The following is a 17,787-nucleotide window of genomic DNA, read 5'->3' as shown; positions in this document are numbered from 1 at the left end:
AGGCATCAGCAGTGTAAAGACTATAAGATGTGCACTAATGAGTTCCTTGCAACATATTTATAGGCTGTAGTGGCTTTTTTCAAGAGCTTATAGAAAAAATATAAATAAACTAGAGTAATGAAAACTGGTAATGAACCTTACTAAACTATATAATTTGATTGCACATATATTAAAAGGAAATGATTATTCAATACTGTAGTTCTAGTCTAGCCTGCTGAAACCAACAAACTCTATTTTCAAAGATTTTCAAACTGATAAGAGTTAATAGAAGACAATCTATTTTTATATGGCCTAGATAAATGCTTGCTAATGTCTCCAAGAACGAAACTTAAAACAACAAATTGGGTAAGATGAGAAGCCATTTTAAAATTTCCTCTACATTACTGAAGGCTTTCTTGTTGTGCAGTCTCCCAGGCAATCTCTTTTGTAATAAAACTCATATTGATTTTGCAACTCTGAAATCAAAATAGCTATCCTTTGCTTCTAACACTGATAGAAAATATAGACAGATGAATTTGAATATTCAGTAGTTTTGCTTGATTCACTAATGCTTTGCTTGTGAAAGCATTTGGCTTGTAGGTGGAATTGTCCAGGTGAGAACTGCAGGATGATGTGATCCTTGTTTAGCTAGCAATGGGAGATGCACTTGTACTGTCTGTCAGGCCTTCAGTGTCTAGGCACATGTCTTCTGTATTCTTACCAATATTTCATCCTGCAAGAGTAAAACAGTCCAGTGCAGCACCTATTTAGTTGGCATACGTGCTATTAAAGCACATCTTACTAAGCTCTCTGTCTTCCCCCACAATGATTTGACCTAGTAGATTAGACCTTAAAGGTATTCAAGCTTTATTACTCAAAAGCCATAGTATCCCAGCAGTCTCATATTTCATTGCATTTTTCTATTGGTATGTGCCTGACTACAATATAGCATTGTGGATAAGTGTCGTCATACACCATCTGCTTTCATGGTTCCATCTGACCAAGGATCTTATCATATCATGGTGTAACATCTTCACGTCTGCTCATTTCTACTCTTGGCTGTGGATTTAACACTTACTCGCAGTGCAGGTTTGAGAAACCCAAGCTGATAGCTCCTACTTCTTACCTCTTCACTTTAAATTCTCTCCTGTATGATATGTATATCAGGCAAGATAGTGTGCTTTTGTGATCAGACATATGTCATCCTGTTTGAGATTAGGTAGAGCTAGAAGTATACTATGGTTCCACAAGAGATGCATGCTGAGCGAGATGTGTTTCAGAAAGGATATCTTTAGGATCCCTATTGTAAACAAATATTTAACAGAATTTGTACGTCTGGTAGGTCTGGGCTCAAAGACAATACTTTTAAAGAACCTTTTTGTTAGTAAGGGAGTTTATATGTAAAATTTCACTCTTGGTTAAAAGAACTGACAACGCAATGTTGCCATCTAATAGATACTTTTCAGCAGATTACAGTTCTATCTCAGGGACACCAATAGCTGAAAGGACACTACAACAGAAGGTGCATTACGTTCTTGAAATATTGGTACTTTTTAGATTTTGAAGCATCAGTTGGAAACAGTTCTTAAGCCTTTGACCTTTTGTAATATGGTACGCTGATGTAACATCACTAGAGCCAAAACCTCACCTATTTTTTGGGAAGGCGAGTTACTTTGCTTCCTGAGTCAGAATTAGATCAAGCAGATCAGTATTTCTAAAGCAAGGGCACTATGTAACTCTTTAGAATGCTGAGAAATCATGCAAGATCTGTGCAACTCTATAAACCTGTGCAAATTATACCACAGGTTTGTGGCTAGTGGCAGTAGAGGAGAAAAATAACTCCTATTGAATATGAAACTAATGGAGGCCTGGTGAAATAAAGGCCATCTTTGGAAAGGGGAATAAGGAGAATGCAGGGAATTACAGACCAGTCAGTTTAAATTCAGTACCTGGAAAGATAAGGGAGCATATAATTACGCAATCAATTTGCAGACACTTAAGGTGATAAGCAATAGTCAGCATAGATTTGTCAAGAAGCAATCATGTCAAACCAACCTAATATTTTTCTTTGACATGGTAATAAGCCTTGTGGACAAGGGGAAGTGGTAGATGTGGTATATCTTTACTTTAGTATGGCTTTTGATACTATCTCACATGACCTTATAAACAAACAAGGGAAATATAGTCTACATGGAGCTAATATAAGGTGTGCATAACTGGATGGAAAACCATTCCCAGAGCATAGTTATCGGTGGTTCACAGTCAAGCTGGAAGGGCATATTGAGTGGGGTCCTGCAGGCATCAGTTCTGGGTCTGGTTCAGTTCAATATCTTCATCAATGATTTAGATAATGGCTTAGAGTTTGCAGACTTTATCAAGGTGGGAGGGGTTGCAAGTGCTTTGGAGGATAGGATTAAAATTCAAAATGATCTGGACAAACTGGGGAAATGGTCTGAAGTAAATAGGATGAAATTCAATAACGATGAATGCAAAGTATTCCACTTAGGAAGGAACAATCAGCTGCACACGTACAAAATGGGAAATGACTGCCTAGGAAGGAGTACCGCAGAAAAGGAAAAGGGGCAGAGGTGAAAGTAAGCCAGTATGCCACAGTACGGTGTACTGGCAAGAGCCGGTGCACCGTACTGGAGCAGCCCGGCTTCCACTGCTGGGAACCCCAGGCCCTTTAAATTGCCTGCAGAGCCCTGCTGCTGGAGCCCTGGGGTAGCGGCTGCGGGGCTCCGGGGGCTATTTAAAGGACCGGGGCTGTAAAAGCAGGGGAGCCGCAGGCCCTTTAAATAGCCCCCAGAGCCCTGTTTCACATGTGAGCTGTCACATAGTAGGCAGTCACCAGTATCGTTGGGCTTTTAATGTCCTTCCTGGACAATGCCTTCCATTTAAAACAACAATTCCTAAGATGATACTGTAAAAAAGTGCAATTCTTGCCATTTTTCTCTCTTCATTCTGTTTTGACAGAAATTTCATGACCTGTTGTAATTAGGAGTAAAGTCAAAAATTGCAATGGCCCTTAATTAAAAATACCCACAGTAGCTCATTGAGGATTCTGTATTATTCTATATCCTTCATCATAAACAGCTGTGAAACATGCTATGTTTACTGATAACTGGTCTGATAAGTCATTTTGTTTTTCACTCTTACTGGCTTTTTACTATTAGCAATGATCTTGTTTTGCTACTTATACCAAAGTAGGAATCATCCTCTGTTTGTGATGCTTCAACTGGTTGCTATGGAGATGATATCACAAACAAATTGTTCCATGAGACATTCATGGCTATTTAACTGATGGATTTTTTTTCCAGTATGCGGTAATTGTGCCATATGCTTAAGGAACAGGCAAAATAATTGATTATTAGGTCTTCTGGTTCCTCCGATCTCCCCCAGGTCCCACCGCCCAAAAAGCAATAGATATGTAGAAATGTATTACTTTATTGAATCACCTGGTTTGCATACAGAAGGTAGAAATGCATTAATATACTGCACAAAAGTAGAGTCAGCAATTTAATTTTTTCCAGGCAATCACTTAATTTCCTTTTTCCCCCCTCACTATTTCAAATCAAATAAAAATAACTTTGTAGAGGCTGAAAGCTTTTGAAAATATTGTCATGCCAGAGAATCACACTGTGATAATTTGTCACAACATTTCTGAACCATAACTGTGCGGTTTGTAAATGTGTCCAAAGAATTTCCTTTCCAAAACACTTGGATCAAGAAAAAAGTGTTGAATAACTTATTGATAAAAAAAAATTTTATTTAAAAAAAAACAGTTTAATGCAAAAATTATCCTGGATATTTCATGCTTTATAAAAGCAAGTGAACGTAATACATGTAAAAAAAAATCACATTACAGAATATAATATTAAATGCCCTCTTCTTATGCCAATAACGTATAGATCATGAGGTCTATTAAAATTTACATCTCCTTTAATTGATTTCTTTTGCAGAATCTTTGTCGGGTACAACTTTTACACCAGGGGTGGGCAAACTTTTTGGCCCGAGGGCCACATCTGGGAATAGAAATTGTATGGCGGGCCATGAATGCTCAAATTGGGGTTGGGGTGCAGGAGGGGGTGAGGGCTCTGGTTGGGGGTGCAGGCTCCAGGGTGAGGCCAGAAATGGGAGTTCAGGGTGCGGGAGGGGGCTCCCGGCTGGGTTGTGGGAAGGGGTTTGGGCTCTGGCTGGGATTGTAGGCTCTGGAGTGAAGGAGGGTGCTCCAGGTTGGGACCGAGGGGGATCAGGGCTGGGGCAGGAGGTTGGGGCATGGGGGGGGTTCCAGCTGGGGGGTGCAGGCTCTGGGGTGGGGTTGGGGATGATGGGTTTGGGGTGGAGGAGGGTGCTCCGGGCTGGAATTGAGGGGTTCGGAGGACAGGAGGGAGATCAGGGCTGGGGCAGGGGTTTGGGGCACAGGGGTGCAGGCTCTGGGCAGCACTTACTTCAAGCGTTCCTGGAAACAGCAGCATGTCCCTTTTCCGGCTTGGAAGTGGAGTTGGGGCCAGGTAGCTCTGCACACTGCCCCATCCACAGGCACCGCCCCTAGCTCCTATTGACCACGGTTCCCAGCTAATGGGAGCTGTGGGGGAGGCACTTGGGGCAGGAGCAGCGTGCAGAGTGGAGTCCCTGGCTGCCCCTACACATAGGAGCTGGGGAGGGGCATGCTGCTGCTTGCAGGAGCCGCGTGGAGCAGCCCTCGACCCTGCTGGAGCACTGGAGCAAGGTAAGCCCCAGACCCCGCTCCCCAGCAGGAGCTCGAGGGCCGGATTAAAACAGCTGGTGGGCCGGATCCGGGCCACGGACCATAGTGTGCCCACACCTGTTGGTTGTCGGGCTGCTAACAGCAGGTCAGGCTCCTGTACCAAGGGTTGCTGGGTGTCCAGTTTTCAAACAAACACCCGATCGAAAAGGGACCCTCCCTAGCCCGGTGAAAATGAGTGAGTGAGGGTAGGGGAAAGCAAGTGACGGAGGAGTGTCTCCTTGGCAAAGAGATACACCAGAGATGTGGTGCCAGGTATGGCTGAGCTTAGCTTAAATAAGGCACAGTAGAACCTCAGAGTTAGGAACACCTGGGGAGTGGAGATGTTCGTAACTCTGAACAAAATGTTATGGTTGTTCTTTCAAAAGTTTACAACTGAACATTGACTTAATACAGCTTTGAAACGTTACTATGCAGAAGAAAAATGCTGCTTTTAACCATCTTAATTTAAACGAAACAAGCACAGAAAGTTTCCTTACCTTGTCAAATCATTTTTTTAAACTTTCCCTTTATTTTTTTAGTAGTTTATGCTTAACACAGTACTGTACTGGCTTACTTTTGTCTCTGCTGCTGCTTGATTGCTTACTTCCAGTTTCAAATGAGGTGTGTGGTTGACAGGTCAGTTCTTAACTCTGGTGTTCCTAACTTCTAACTGGTGGTCTACTGTATGTTATACACAATGCCACCTACTGTCAGTAGAGTATAATACAGTTACCATTCCGTCACAGCCTTCAGTCCCCTTTTCCTATCTTCCTTCATTACTATGCTTGTTTGCTTTACCTTACTGACATGGCTGCACTAATAGCTCTTTGGAATATTGCCCTATGCCTTAGGCCAAGGGTTTCTAGCAATTTGTTTTCTTTGTCTCTGAGAATGGAGTGTAGTAATTACTCTAAGACCATGCATCTTTAAGAAAGCAAGATTCATTTAAAAGAAATAAAAAAATAATTCTAGGTTCCAGCTGGCTATCAGTTAAATTTGATAAGGCATAAATTTGAAGATCAAGTTGAGTCAAGTAAAAAGCTGCCTGTTTTCAGTCTTGGTCTGGTTCTTAGCCTTGCAGTGTCTGAGATCCAGCCTACTCGTGTCTCTGAGATATGGCTGTCTTTCCTCTCAGGAGTCAGTCCTAGTGTCTGGATCCCCTTTGCTTTGTAGGCTATTCATTTATAAACTCTAAGTACTTATGATGTGTTTGTGTGCCAACCTGCTCATTAACATATGAGCTTGGCAGGTATCTTTGGTATGAGAATCTTGACAATAATGTTCACACAAGTGTATTATCGTGGGAAGTGATGACTTCACTGTTTATGTGCCAATATAATTGACGCTGGACACTATCTTTAATGGAAAGTCTCAATTTGCTAGAGCTGTAGTTACTTTCCTTAGTATTTAAAACTTTCATTTTATCCTGTTGAATGAATAATTGTTTACCTTCTCCACTCAGTTTTTTTTCTATCCTGCTGTAGCTGGCCAAGTGAAGCTTGTAAATACTCCTTATTGTGGACAAAATGATTTTTCTTTTTCAGGCACTACTTCCATCCCCTTTCCCAATCCAGCGTGAGTTTCCTCACTGAGGATCCCTTTAAAGTCTGTCTATCTTAGAGTTTTGTACTGCCATCACCATAATATCTGAGAGCTCTCCACATAAAATCCGTAGCAACAGCAAGGTTCCTAGTGGACTTCATGGAGTCTCTGGCACTTCTCTTTTCATGGGGTTAGAATTCTGCTTCGGGTAGGTTTTTTTGGGGCAGTGGGAAGAGAATGTGCAGAGATGTGAAGGTTTTGGGAATAAAAGGGGTGTTTGAATTTTGTCACTTATAGTGGAAGGGCTTTCTCAAAGAGGAAGGTTGTGCAACATTCCCTAAAGGTGGCCAAACTTTGGATTCACCTGATCTCCTCTGGAAGATTGTTCCGTAGCCAGACCCTTCAACAGAAGATGCTTTGTCCTCAGCTGTTATGTGCTGCTTCTTGGGCTTTGGGATCTGCATTGTTTCAGAGGAGCACAGCTGTCATGGTGGTTCATAGATTGATGTTTGGACTTTGATGTAGCAGAGGCTTGATCCATTAATTGCTTTGAAAATTAGGACCAAGGCCTTAAACTGGCATCAGAAACAGCCCAGGAGCTGGTGGGCAGACTTGCACATTGTGTGATGTGGTCACTGGGGTCTGAGCCATGGAGAAGGCAGGCAGCAGTCTGTACCAGCTGGAGCCTGTGTATTTTTTTTTTCACATTCAGCTTCAGATACAATAAACTACAGTAATCCATCATAGAAGTGATAAATGTACCAATCACTGGGGCCAGGGTCTCATCCGGGAGGAAGGAACAAAGTTGCCTAGTAAGCTTGACGTGAAAGAAGACATTTTTAAAAACTGATGTTACTTGGTCATCTGAACTTACCGAGGAGACCAGCCAGGTCCAGGGGCTTTGCACTTCGGTGAATGGAGACTGTATGCATTTGATAGAAGGTAAAGACATCTTGCCCAGCTCTTCCAAGTATTTTCCCTTTCTGACAAGCATTACTTTGCTCTTGCCTGGATTTGGCTTGCTCCAGCTTCTCTTCATCCCAGAGATAATTTAGACATTCTGACATTTTAGTAGTGGCACTGGCTGCTTCAGTTGAGAATAAAATATATAGTTGAGAGTAATCAGCATATTGTGACCGGATAAGCCCATGGTGTCTCACTATCTCTTCCAGAAAAAAGAAAAGGAGTACTTGTGGCACCTTGGAGACTATCCAATTTATTTGAGCATAAGCTTTTTTTTTTTTTTTTTTGAGCAAAGCTACAGCTCACTTCATCGGATGCATACTGTGGAAAGTACAGAAGATCTTTTTATACACAGAAACCATGAAAAAATGGGTGTTTACCACTACAAAAGGTTTTCTCTCCCCCCACCCCACTCTCCTGCTGGTAATAGCTTATCTAAAGTGATCACTCTCCTTACAATGTGTATGATAATCGAGGTGGACCATTTCCAGCACAAATCCAGGGTTTAACAAGAACGTCGGGGGGGGGGGGGGGGAATAATGTGGCTCCAAAACACACACACACACAAACTCACTATCCTGCTGGTAATAGCTCATTCAAAGTGACCACTCTCCCTACAATGTGCATGATAATCAAGCAGGAGAGTGAGTTTGTGTGTGTGTGTGTGTGTGTGTCCCTGGGAAAAAAAAAGGGGGGGGGGGGTGAGAAAGCCTGGATTTGTGCTGGACATGGCCCACCTTGATTACCATGCACATTGTAGGGAGAGTGGTCACTTTGGATGAGCTATTACCAGCAGGAGAGTGAGTTTGTGTGTGTATGGGGGTGGGGGGCGGTGAGAAAACCTGGATTTGTGCTGGACATGGCCCACCTTGATTACCATGCACATTGTAGGGAGAGTGGTCACTTTGGATGGGCTATTACCAGCAGGAGAGTGAGTTTATGTGTGTGTGTTTTTTGGAGGGGGGTGAGGGGGTGAGAGAACCTGGATTTGTGCAGGAAATGGCCCACCTTGATTATCATGCACATTGTGTAGAGAGTTGTCACTTTGGATGGGCTATTACCAGCAGGAGAGTGAGTTTGTGTGTGGGGGGGTGGAGGGTGAGAAAACCTGGATTTGTGCTGGAAATGGCCCAACTTGATGATCACTTTAGATAAGCTATTACCAGCAGGACAGTGGGGTGGGAGGAGGTATTGTTTCATGATCTCTGTGTGTATATAAAGTCTGCTGCAGTTTCCATGGTATGCATCCGATGAAGTGAGCTGTAGCTCACGAAAGCTCATGCTCAAATAAATGGGTTAGTCTCTAAGGTGCCACACGTCCTCCTTTTCTTTTTGCGAATACAGACTAACACGGCTGTTACTCTGAAACCTGTCATTGTAAGGAGAGTGATCACTTTAGATAAGCTATTACCTAGAGTGGGTTTGTGGGGGGGTGGGGAGAAAACCTGGATTTGTGCTGAAAATGGCCCAACTTGATTATCATACACATTGTAAGGAGAGTGATCACTTTAGATAAGCTATTACCAGCAGGAGAGTGGGGTGGGGGGAGAGAAAACCTTTTGTAGTGGTAAACACCCATTTTTTCATGGTTTCTGTGTATAAAAAGATCTTCTGTACTTTCCACAGTATGCATCCGATGAAGTGAGCTGTAGCTGATGAAAGCTTATGCTCAAATAAATTGGTTAGTCTCTAAGGTGCCACAAGTACTCCTTTTCTTTTTGCGAATACAGACTAACACGGCTGTTACTCTGAAACCTATCTCTTCCAGTTGTCTCATGTCAATATTGTAGAGCTGCAGAGATAAAGGACCCTATGGACAAGGGTCTTGGAAAGGAGGAGCAATTATCTATTGCTCTTCTGAGTTCTGCTGAAGAGCAATGATTGGAACCGCTGTATTGCTGAGGCCTCTACTATAGGTTTGTTAGTAATACCCTGTGGTCCACTCTGTCAGTCTAATTAAACCTTCGCTGTTCTGGCTTAGTGTTAAACCTGAAGAAAGTTGTTTGTATATTTATCTTGGTGATTGCATTAAAGGGTGGCAGTTGAATTTAAATTTCAATGTATTGATAAATCCAATTGGTATCCCATATAATTTCTTGACAGACTGCATCAAATCCATCAGAGTATACAATGCAGCATGCTTTTGAGAGCAGTATCTGGGGTTTATGGGAAAGCATTTAATTTCTAAGATTTGCAAGCATTTGTGGGAAAATAATGGCTTTTGTAATAAAAATTCTAGCAACACTCAGGTTCCGATAAAATTTCCTACTCTGTGTATAAAAGTCTCTGGTACATATTGTCCATGTCATAAATATAAAGGGAAGCTTAAACACCTTTAAATCTCTCCTGGCCAGAGGAGAAACCCTTTCACCTGTAAAGGGTTAAGAAGGTGAGACAATCTCGCTGGCACCTGACCAAAATGACCAATGAGGAGACAAGATACTTTCAAAGCTGAGGGGGGGGGGGGCAAAGGGTTGTCTCTGTCTGTGTGTTGTTTTTTTCAGGACCAGAGCAGGAATGCAGGTCAGAACTCCTGTAAAAAGTCAATAAGCAATCTAGTTAGATATGCGTTAGATTCTGTTTTGTTTAAATGGCTGATAAAATAAGTTGTGCTGAATGGAATGTATATTCCTGTTTGTGTCTTTTTGTAACTAGAGAGATTCTCTATGTTTTGAATCTGATTACCCTGTAAGGTATTTACCATCCTAATTTTACAGAGGTGATTCTTTTATTTTTTCTTTAATTAAAAGTCTTATTTTAAGAACCTGATTGCTTTTTCATTGTTCTTCAGATCCAAGGGTTTGGGTCTGTGTTCACCTATGCAAATTGGTGAGGATTTTTATCAAGCCTTCCCCAGGAAAGGGGGTGTAGGGCTTGGGGGGATTTTGGGGGGGAAAGATGTTTCCAAGTGGGCTCTTTCCCTGTTATATTTGTTAGACTCTTGGTGGTGGCAGCAATAAAGTCCAGGGACAAAAGGTAAAATAGTTTGTACCTTGGGGAAGTTTTAACCTAAGCTGGTAAAGATAGGCTTAGGAGGTTTTTCATGCAGGTCCCCAGGTCTGTACCCTAGAGTTCAGAGTGGAGAAGGAACCTTGATAGTCCAACATTCCTGTATGACAAGTTAAAAGGTACATAATTAAAGTCTAAGTAAAAGGCCACATATGAGGAAGGGAATTTGTAAACCTTCCTTTTGGGAAAAGCTAGGAGGAACACACTCCAACAGCAAGGTGATCAACTGAATTGGACAATCATTCAAACCCAAGCCAGAAACATATCCGCACAAATACGCACGCATGCAACAGAAGCGTTTTTAAATTGGGTCTCCTGCAAACATATATTTCTGGTTGTTCTCCACTTTTCCATCTTTACTTCCTATACACCCAACATCCAGTGGCACTGTGACTCTTCTTTCAGCCAAGAAGGGCTGGACACAGCTCACCCAAATGCTTAGTGCATGGCCAGAACTGTTACTGGAAATGTTGCAAGAAGGTTCCTCCAGAAGTTTAGCACACTGCTTCTCTCCTGTGGGCCTGTGCAGTGAGGACCTGAGCTCAGCACCAAGATTTGTACCCTTTGGCAGCTGTCCCAAAGCTGCCATTAGATGTCCCAGCCTTGCCCATTATATTTGATGGCACTCTCTACAATCTACTTTTTAAAAAATTGTTCACTTTTCAAACCATTGTATATATTTAGATCTCGTAAAAGTAAACATACTACTTTGGGGTACTATATAATTAATAACTGACAGTAAGGGGTTTTATTTAAATAATGTGTCCTTAAAAGTTTCTGAAAACATGTTTTAGGCCTCTGCTCAGAATACAGGGACAAAAGAACTATTTTGCAAAACGAAAAGTTTAAAAGTGGCAAATCTGCTATCCTGTCTAATATGCCATAGGTGATAAAGCTTGCAAGTCTACTTTGAAAATTCAGTTTATTTGAATACTAATATATTTGGGCATTTTTTTGTTTCCATGGCACTTGAATCAATTGTTTTTAATTTGTTCACAGGATTACCTGGCACTGCTGCAGATCTAGAAAAAAGAAAGCTTATTTTTGGGCAAAACTTTATACCTCCAAAGAAGCCAAAAACTTTCTTACAGCTAGTTTGGGAAGCGCTACAGGATGTGACTCTTATAATCTTGGAAATTGCAGCCATCATATCTCTGGGGCTCTCATTTTATCAGCCGCCTGGAGAAGGGAATGAAGGTAAAAACAGTTTATACTTATCTGTAAATTTCACTGGTGTTGAGTTAAATGTTTTGTTTGTTTGTCTTCCTATGATACTAACATGAGATTTTTTTTTTAGGTCAGCATTTTTGTTTTCTTCTAACTCCTAGGACTATTACTTAAAATCTGAGAGATAACATTTTTCTAAGGATACATGAACTTGCATTTTTCTTGCAGAGCTGTAAGAAGTTGCTGAATCCCAAGACATGCATTAAAATATTTAAGGAAAAATCCTAACTTTCTTATAAAGCTTCTTTGAAAATGTCTTTTAAATTCTCTGTCATGGCCATTTGAGCTCAGCTTTAGTTTATGCATTTACTCATCTTGGAAGACCATTTACCAAATAATACAGAAGGAGCATGTAATCAGTTTATGTACCAGTTATGTCTTATCATCCAGCATAGATCCATAGGGGCAGATCCTCAGCTAGTGAATTGAGCTATGACAATTTACACTAGCTGAAGATCTGACCAATTAATCATTCACTCACTGACCTTCTCTAATGCTACTTTTTAAAAATCTTTTGGCCATTAAGCTCTCAATAAGCCTAATTCAAAGAGAAATGAGAGGGACTATGTCATGATCCCATGCTTTACCTACAGATCTTGTACTGCAGTGTCCTACTGTGGTATTGGTAGAAAGTTTTAAATTGTTTGTGTGTCTGGAGAATTCTCTCTAATTCTCATACATAAGAGAGTGGGTCCCCTCCACATTTCCAAACTACCATGTCAGGCAAATGATCCACGGTTTTTTTGTTTTGTTTTGGGTTTTTTTCAGTTCTCTCATAGACCAGTGGAGCTACATGAGACATGCTTTGTAAAATTTTGTGAATGACTTGGCAAATGTATGAAGAATGTCTTCCTCTAAATATAGTCTAGAAATGCTGTTTCATTTGTTTCACTGTCCTTTGGCTACATTCCTTAAAGACCTTTCTTTCTTTTCCATTCACATGCATATATACAGTGTACTATACACTATGTACATATTTTTATCATTTATTATTCCTTTATATATAACGAGATATCCTTGTTGCATACTAATGGTCTGCTCTTTCTGGAATCTTTGGCAGTTTTGCCAGTGACTTTAATGGGAGTGCAGTTTGAGTCCTAGGTGAGAAAGAAGTTAGATAAATTTCTTTCCCAACTGAAACAGATATTAAAGGGTTTTTTGCATTTTTAATACTATTGCTGTATAGTTTGACATTGTGATGTTGCTTGTATGAAGGATATATAAAACTAGGATTCGATCCTGCAAACCCTTTATTCGCATGAGCAGCCTTTACTTGCTTGAGTAAGGATTTGCAGACTAGGGCCCCATTTTTATTTGTAATTTATGAAGAAAAAAATCTTTGAAAATACACTTATGACTGATTTTTTTTTGTTGTGTGCCATCAAGCTATGAATTTTGCTTTGATACTGTATTTAAAATGTTCGGGATTCCCATGGGAATCAGTCACATGTCTGAGACACAGAAGATATGCTGGAAAACTCAGCAACACAGCATGGGGAAATGGGTTCATGTTTTACCATAACAGTATTTGATTTAAGTGTTCTTTAACATGTTTGCCTTCCCTAGGTTGTTAGTAACATTTTGTTAGAAGGATCTGGCTACCGTGACAAAGTTCCTCTCTGCCTTAGTGGGTCCTGCGCTTATTGGTGGATTTGCTTGCCTCAGAGATTCACGGCAGCCCTCAGTTTGGCCACTTTTACTAGTGGCTCAAACCTGCTGGTCACTCAGCTAACCTCATCACTGGCCAGCATGGGAAAAAGAAAGGAGAACAATCCCCGCAGTTTCTGCTGATCCACCATGTGGGTCAGAGAACAGCCTAGAGACCTTCCCCTCTGGTGGAACCCACAGTCCAGGTCAACTCCTCCTGGTTCTGACCAGGAGTTAGGAGGATTTGGGGGGAACCCGGGCCCACCTTCTATTCCAGGTTCCAGCCCAGGGCCCTGTGGACTGCAGCTGTCTAAAGTGCCTCCTGGAACAGCTTTCACGACAGCTACAACTCCCCGGGCTACTTCCCCGTGGCCTCCTCCCAATATCATCTTTATCCTCACAACAGGATCTTCCTCCTGGTGTCTGATAATGCTTATTCTCCTCAGTTCTCCAGCAGTACGCCTTCTCACTCTCAGTTCCTAGCACCTCTTGCTCCCAGCTCCTCGCACGCATGCCACAAACTGAAGTGAGGTCTTTTTTAAACTCAGGTGCCCTGATTAGTCAGCCTGCCCTCACTGATTCTAGCAGCTTCTTAATTAATTCCAGGTGTCCTAATCAGCCTGCCTGCTTGAATTTGTTCCAACAAATTCCTTCTTGTTCTGGAACTGTCCCTGTTACCTTACCCAGGGAAAATGGACCTGCATAATCTGGGACTAATATATCTGCCTTCTATCACTCTCCTGTACCGGATCCCAATAGGATCACTCTCCTCTAGCCATCTGGCCTGACCCTGTGACATTACGTTTACATGGGGAAAATGTATCATGTTAGTAAAAGTGTATTAATCTGACCTTTAAAGTATGTTGTAAGGCATCCCTTTTTCCTTCAGACATTTAAAAATGAGGGGAAATTTCTTTTCAGGGGGGATGTCTCAAATTACTGGACTTATATAAAGTCATATAAATAAACAACTAACATGTTAAACATGATTTTGCTCTTACTGTGGACAAGAGCAGCCATTTTTAAAAACATGTTAGCTGGAGATTTAAAGCATAATTTGTCTCTTTATTAGGTGTTGAGTAAAAAGAACCTATGAGGTCTTTTAAAAAAATATTGTTATAACCTAGTTAAGGCCCCTTCATTTCCAGTTTTTATTTTTATTTTTTCCCAAGGATTTTTATCTATGTTTATTTCAAAAACTAAAGAATGGATGAAAATCAATGCAAAAAATTAACTTCACAGTTTGCGGGGTAATATCAGGGTTATTATTGGGGAGCAGGAGGACAGAAGAAAAGCAATCAATAGAGAAAAGTAAGAGTTTATTGTTTATGAAACTGTTATTTCTCATCTCCATTACAAAAATAAAAAATAAAACTCCTTGTTAAAACAGTTATTTTCAGAAATGCAGTCATATGCAAGGATGGCTTGGTGTCACAGGAAAGAGATCAAGGAGCATAAGCAAGGAATAGTACTTCAACAGAACCCCCATCCACAAACCATCTGTCTTGTCACAGAGGTGGGCCACAGAGGCTGGGAGCCAGGAGAGATCAGATCCCAGTCACTGAGGCAGAGACCTGTCAGCAGCAGGGGGACCCTCCGCACTGCAACTCAGCTCCACTCCCCAGTGCCACTGGCGGATTGGAGTGACTGTTCCCGGCCCGGGCACAGGAAGGGATTCTGACTGGCAAGTGAGACAGACGGGGGCTTCTCTCCAGGCAGTGACACGTTCCCAGGCCCAGCTATTCACAGGAGTGGGGATTTGTGGGGGTGCCCTGCATTCACAGGGAGGAGTGGAATGGGTTCCCAGCACTCACAGGGGAAGGGGGGTCCTGGGTCCGGATACTCATAGGGGAAGAGGGAGTAGAGAGAAGGGGTCCTTGGCATGCATGGGGATAAAATGGGGTGCCAAGCCCTTGGAGGGGGGAAGGGAAATGGGTCAGGAGGGGGGTCTAAACTCATGGGTGCAGCCTCCTTATCCCTGTGGCCCATCGCTGCAGTAGTTGGTGGTCTTGGCAGGCTCCCTGATTATCTTGCTCCCCCACTGTGCAGCTGCAGCAGGCACCAACTGGCAGTTCTCCTCTGCACAAGCACACTAAGGTAGCCAGGGGAGATGGGGAGACAGAGTGGGGAGACGGGTCTGGAGAGCTTGAGCAGGTATAAAATCCGGGTAGAAATGGCAAAAATCTGGTGTTTTCAAAATCTGGGAATTTTTAGGAAGGTTTTTGGTAAAAGCCAAAAACAAAGGGCCTTAACCACTCTATTGACAAATTAATGTGCTTGTTTCTTGAACTGAACCGTGGGTCATATCACACAAGGACATGCCAAGCTACGTGGTAAGATGAGTATGTTTGCAAAGTGGTGGTTCCTGCTGCACTAGCTGTCATGTGAAGATGATTAAATACCTGCGTCAGTTTTCTATGGTACTTGTCAATTACATTTGATTTGCCTAGGGACTATTGCTCTAACAACATGGAAAACATCATTGCGCCATTTTTCTTATTGTATGGAGCTTTTAGAAGTCCCCTTTACCTGTGTTCTGTCAATTGGCTGCCCTCATTTTCCTGAGATTCCCTGGGCAATGCTTTCCAAAGAGCAATAGGTGTAACAAGGATTTTATAATCAGTGACTAGGATAATGGATCAGACACCCCCAAGCAGAACAAGGATCCAAGTTTTACTCCTCTACTGAACCTTCCCAGTAACTTAATGTAGTAATTGAAATGGGCATTGTCTGAAAGCAACAGGAACTACAAAAGCTGTGAGAAACAGAGTTTCTGTCCAGTAGGAAATCCTATTTCAACATTCATTTTTGTTCTGAGTTGGGGCAAAAAAAGTGAAATATTTAAATTTTTCACAGGATGAAAGATTCCAAACCAACTTATTTATTTATTTTTGGAAATGGGAGTAGTAGTTTGGGTGCCTGATGCCTTCATTATTCCTATGGACTGGGCTCCCTGGCCAGACTACATCTTCCATAATGAACCTGTAAGCATATGACTCCCATGATGCACCACACTACTCAGTCAGTTTTGCATCATGGAAGTTGTAGACCAGCCAGGGATCACGGCCAATAGGAGGGAATGGAGGCATTAGACAGCTCCCAAAATGCACCACCACAGGAAAATACAGTTTTAATGTTGAATTGACACAAAACAAAATGTTCCGGGTCAGTTTAACAAACTAATATTTCAGTTTGGATCAAATTGATCCAAAACAATATACTTTTCTTTTTAATGGTTCCTGATGAAAAATTGAAATTTTCTGCAGGAAAATGTTGATTTTTAATGGAAACTCCATTCTCAGTCAAAATATTTCCAACAGAAAACGCCCAACCAGCTCTCATGATTGTGCTGTAACTGACATTAATGCTCCTCGCCTCCCTTGTTGAATTTGTAATTGAACATGTTTCTATGTGTAAAGTTAAGGGTACCGTGGTAGTTTTTGAAAGGGTTTGTCATGTTATGATTCCCATGGAATTAAGGAACATGGGGAGTCCTATAGAGCAGCCATAAGTACAACTGTCTGCTCAAGGCAATAATTCGAAAACCAACAGGCTACCGATGGCCTTTTATTAGGGGTGAGTGAATGTTTTGGGCTGAAATTCAGGCAGGTCTGAAACTCCATCCAATTCTTCAACTGAACTGGAGTACAACATTTTGTATAGGTCCGAATCAGTTTGTGTAAGTGAAATCCTGTTCCCTCCAAGCTTTGACGCTAGGTCTGCAGGGGCATAACAGTTGTGGCAGACACTTGGCTGGGCTTCAGTGAGTATGAAATACAGTATAATACAGTGGAAGTACAATGGATACCGGGACTTCCCTGTACATGTTATAGGTATTGTGACAAAGCTCTGTCCTTGCCTCCGTGGGTCCCACGTTTCCTGGCGATTTCGCTAGTCTCAGAGGCTCACTGTGACCCTCCACATAACCCTTCTCTCTCTAGAGACAAGGGTCACAGTCTACTGAGCCATTTTCATCATAACCCAGTGAGGGAGATGAGGAGAAGTTATCCTTCCTTGCACAGTCTCTGTTGTCTCCCAGTCTCAGTGATTAATCAGGGGGCAAAGGTCGGGGAGGAGCCCAGGCCCACCGTCTACTCCGGGCTCCAGCCCAGAGACCCTAATAGTATCAGCAATGGTAGCTGAGCTTTTAGAAAGATAACATGTACAATTCCCTGGGCTACTTCCCCCATAGCAGCCCTCACTTCCTCAAGCTCCACTTCACCCTTACCTCAGGGCCTCCTTCCTTGTGCCTGATATGGTGTGTACCACTCAGTCTCTCCAACAGCACAACTTCCTCCCACAGCTCCTGACATGCACACCCACCTGACTAACTGGGAGGCTTTTAACTAGTTTCAGCCAGTCCCTGATTGGCTTCAGGTGTCCCAATCCACCTAGCCTTCTCCCTGCCTTCTGGAAAGTTCTTAATTGGCCCCAGGTGTCTTAATTGACCTGGAGCAGCTGCCATTTCACTTATCCTGGTATTAGGGATTTGTTTAGCCTGGAGCTAATATATCTATCTCCCACTACTTTTCAATAGCCATCTGGCCTTGCCCCGTCACAGTACTAATACTAAGAGAAGGATTTTTAGAACAGTAGAAAATTAATGATGCATCATTCCTTCCAGACATTTCAGAGTTCTATTAGGGAAGTGTCTTTTCATGGCTGACATT

The 17,787-nt window shown here is 42.1% G+C and overlaps 1 protein-coding gene across 18 annotated transcripts in view; it reads left to right on the top strand.

Moving 5' to 3' along the window:
• The window catches only part of ATP2B2 (ATPase plasma membrane Ca2+ transporting 2), a 748,369-nt gene that overhangs the window by 500,849 nt on the left and 229,733 nt on the right, over positions 1-17,787 (top strand). For all 18 annotated transcript variants that reach the window (XM_048858215.2, XM_048858209.2, XM_048858213.2 and 15 more), the window contains one exon: positions 11,243-11,440. In XM_048858215.2, coding sequence (XP_048714172.1) covers positions 11,243-11,440 — 198 coding nt within the window. The remainder of the gene's footprint in view (positions 1-11,242; positions 11,441-17,787) is intronic.

The sequence above is a fragment of the Caretta caretta genome, chromosome 7 (genome assembly GCF_965140235.1).
Source record: "Caretta caretta isolate rCarCar2 chromosome 7, rCarCar1.hap1, whole genome shotgun sequence".
Classification (NCBI taxonomy): domain Eukaryota; kingdom Metazoa; phylum Chordata; order Testudines; family Cheloniidae; genus Caretta; species Caretta caretta.
The sequence above is the reverse complement of the archived record's forward strand: the minus strand, read 5'-3'. Positions and strand labels throughout refer to the sequence as shown.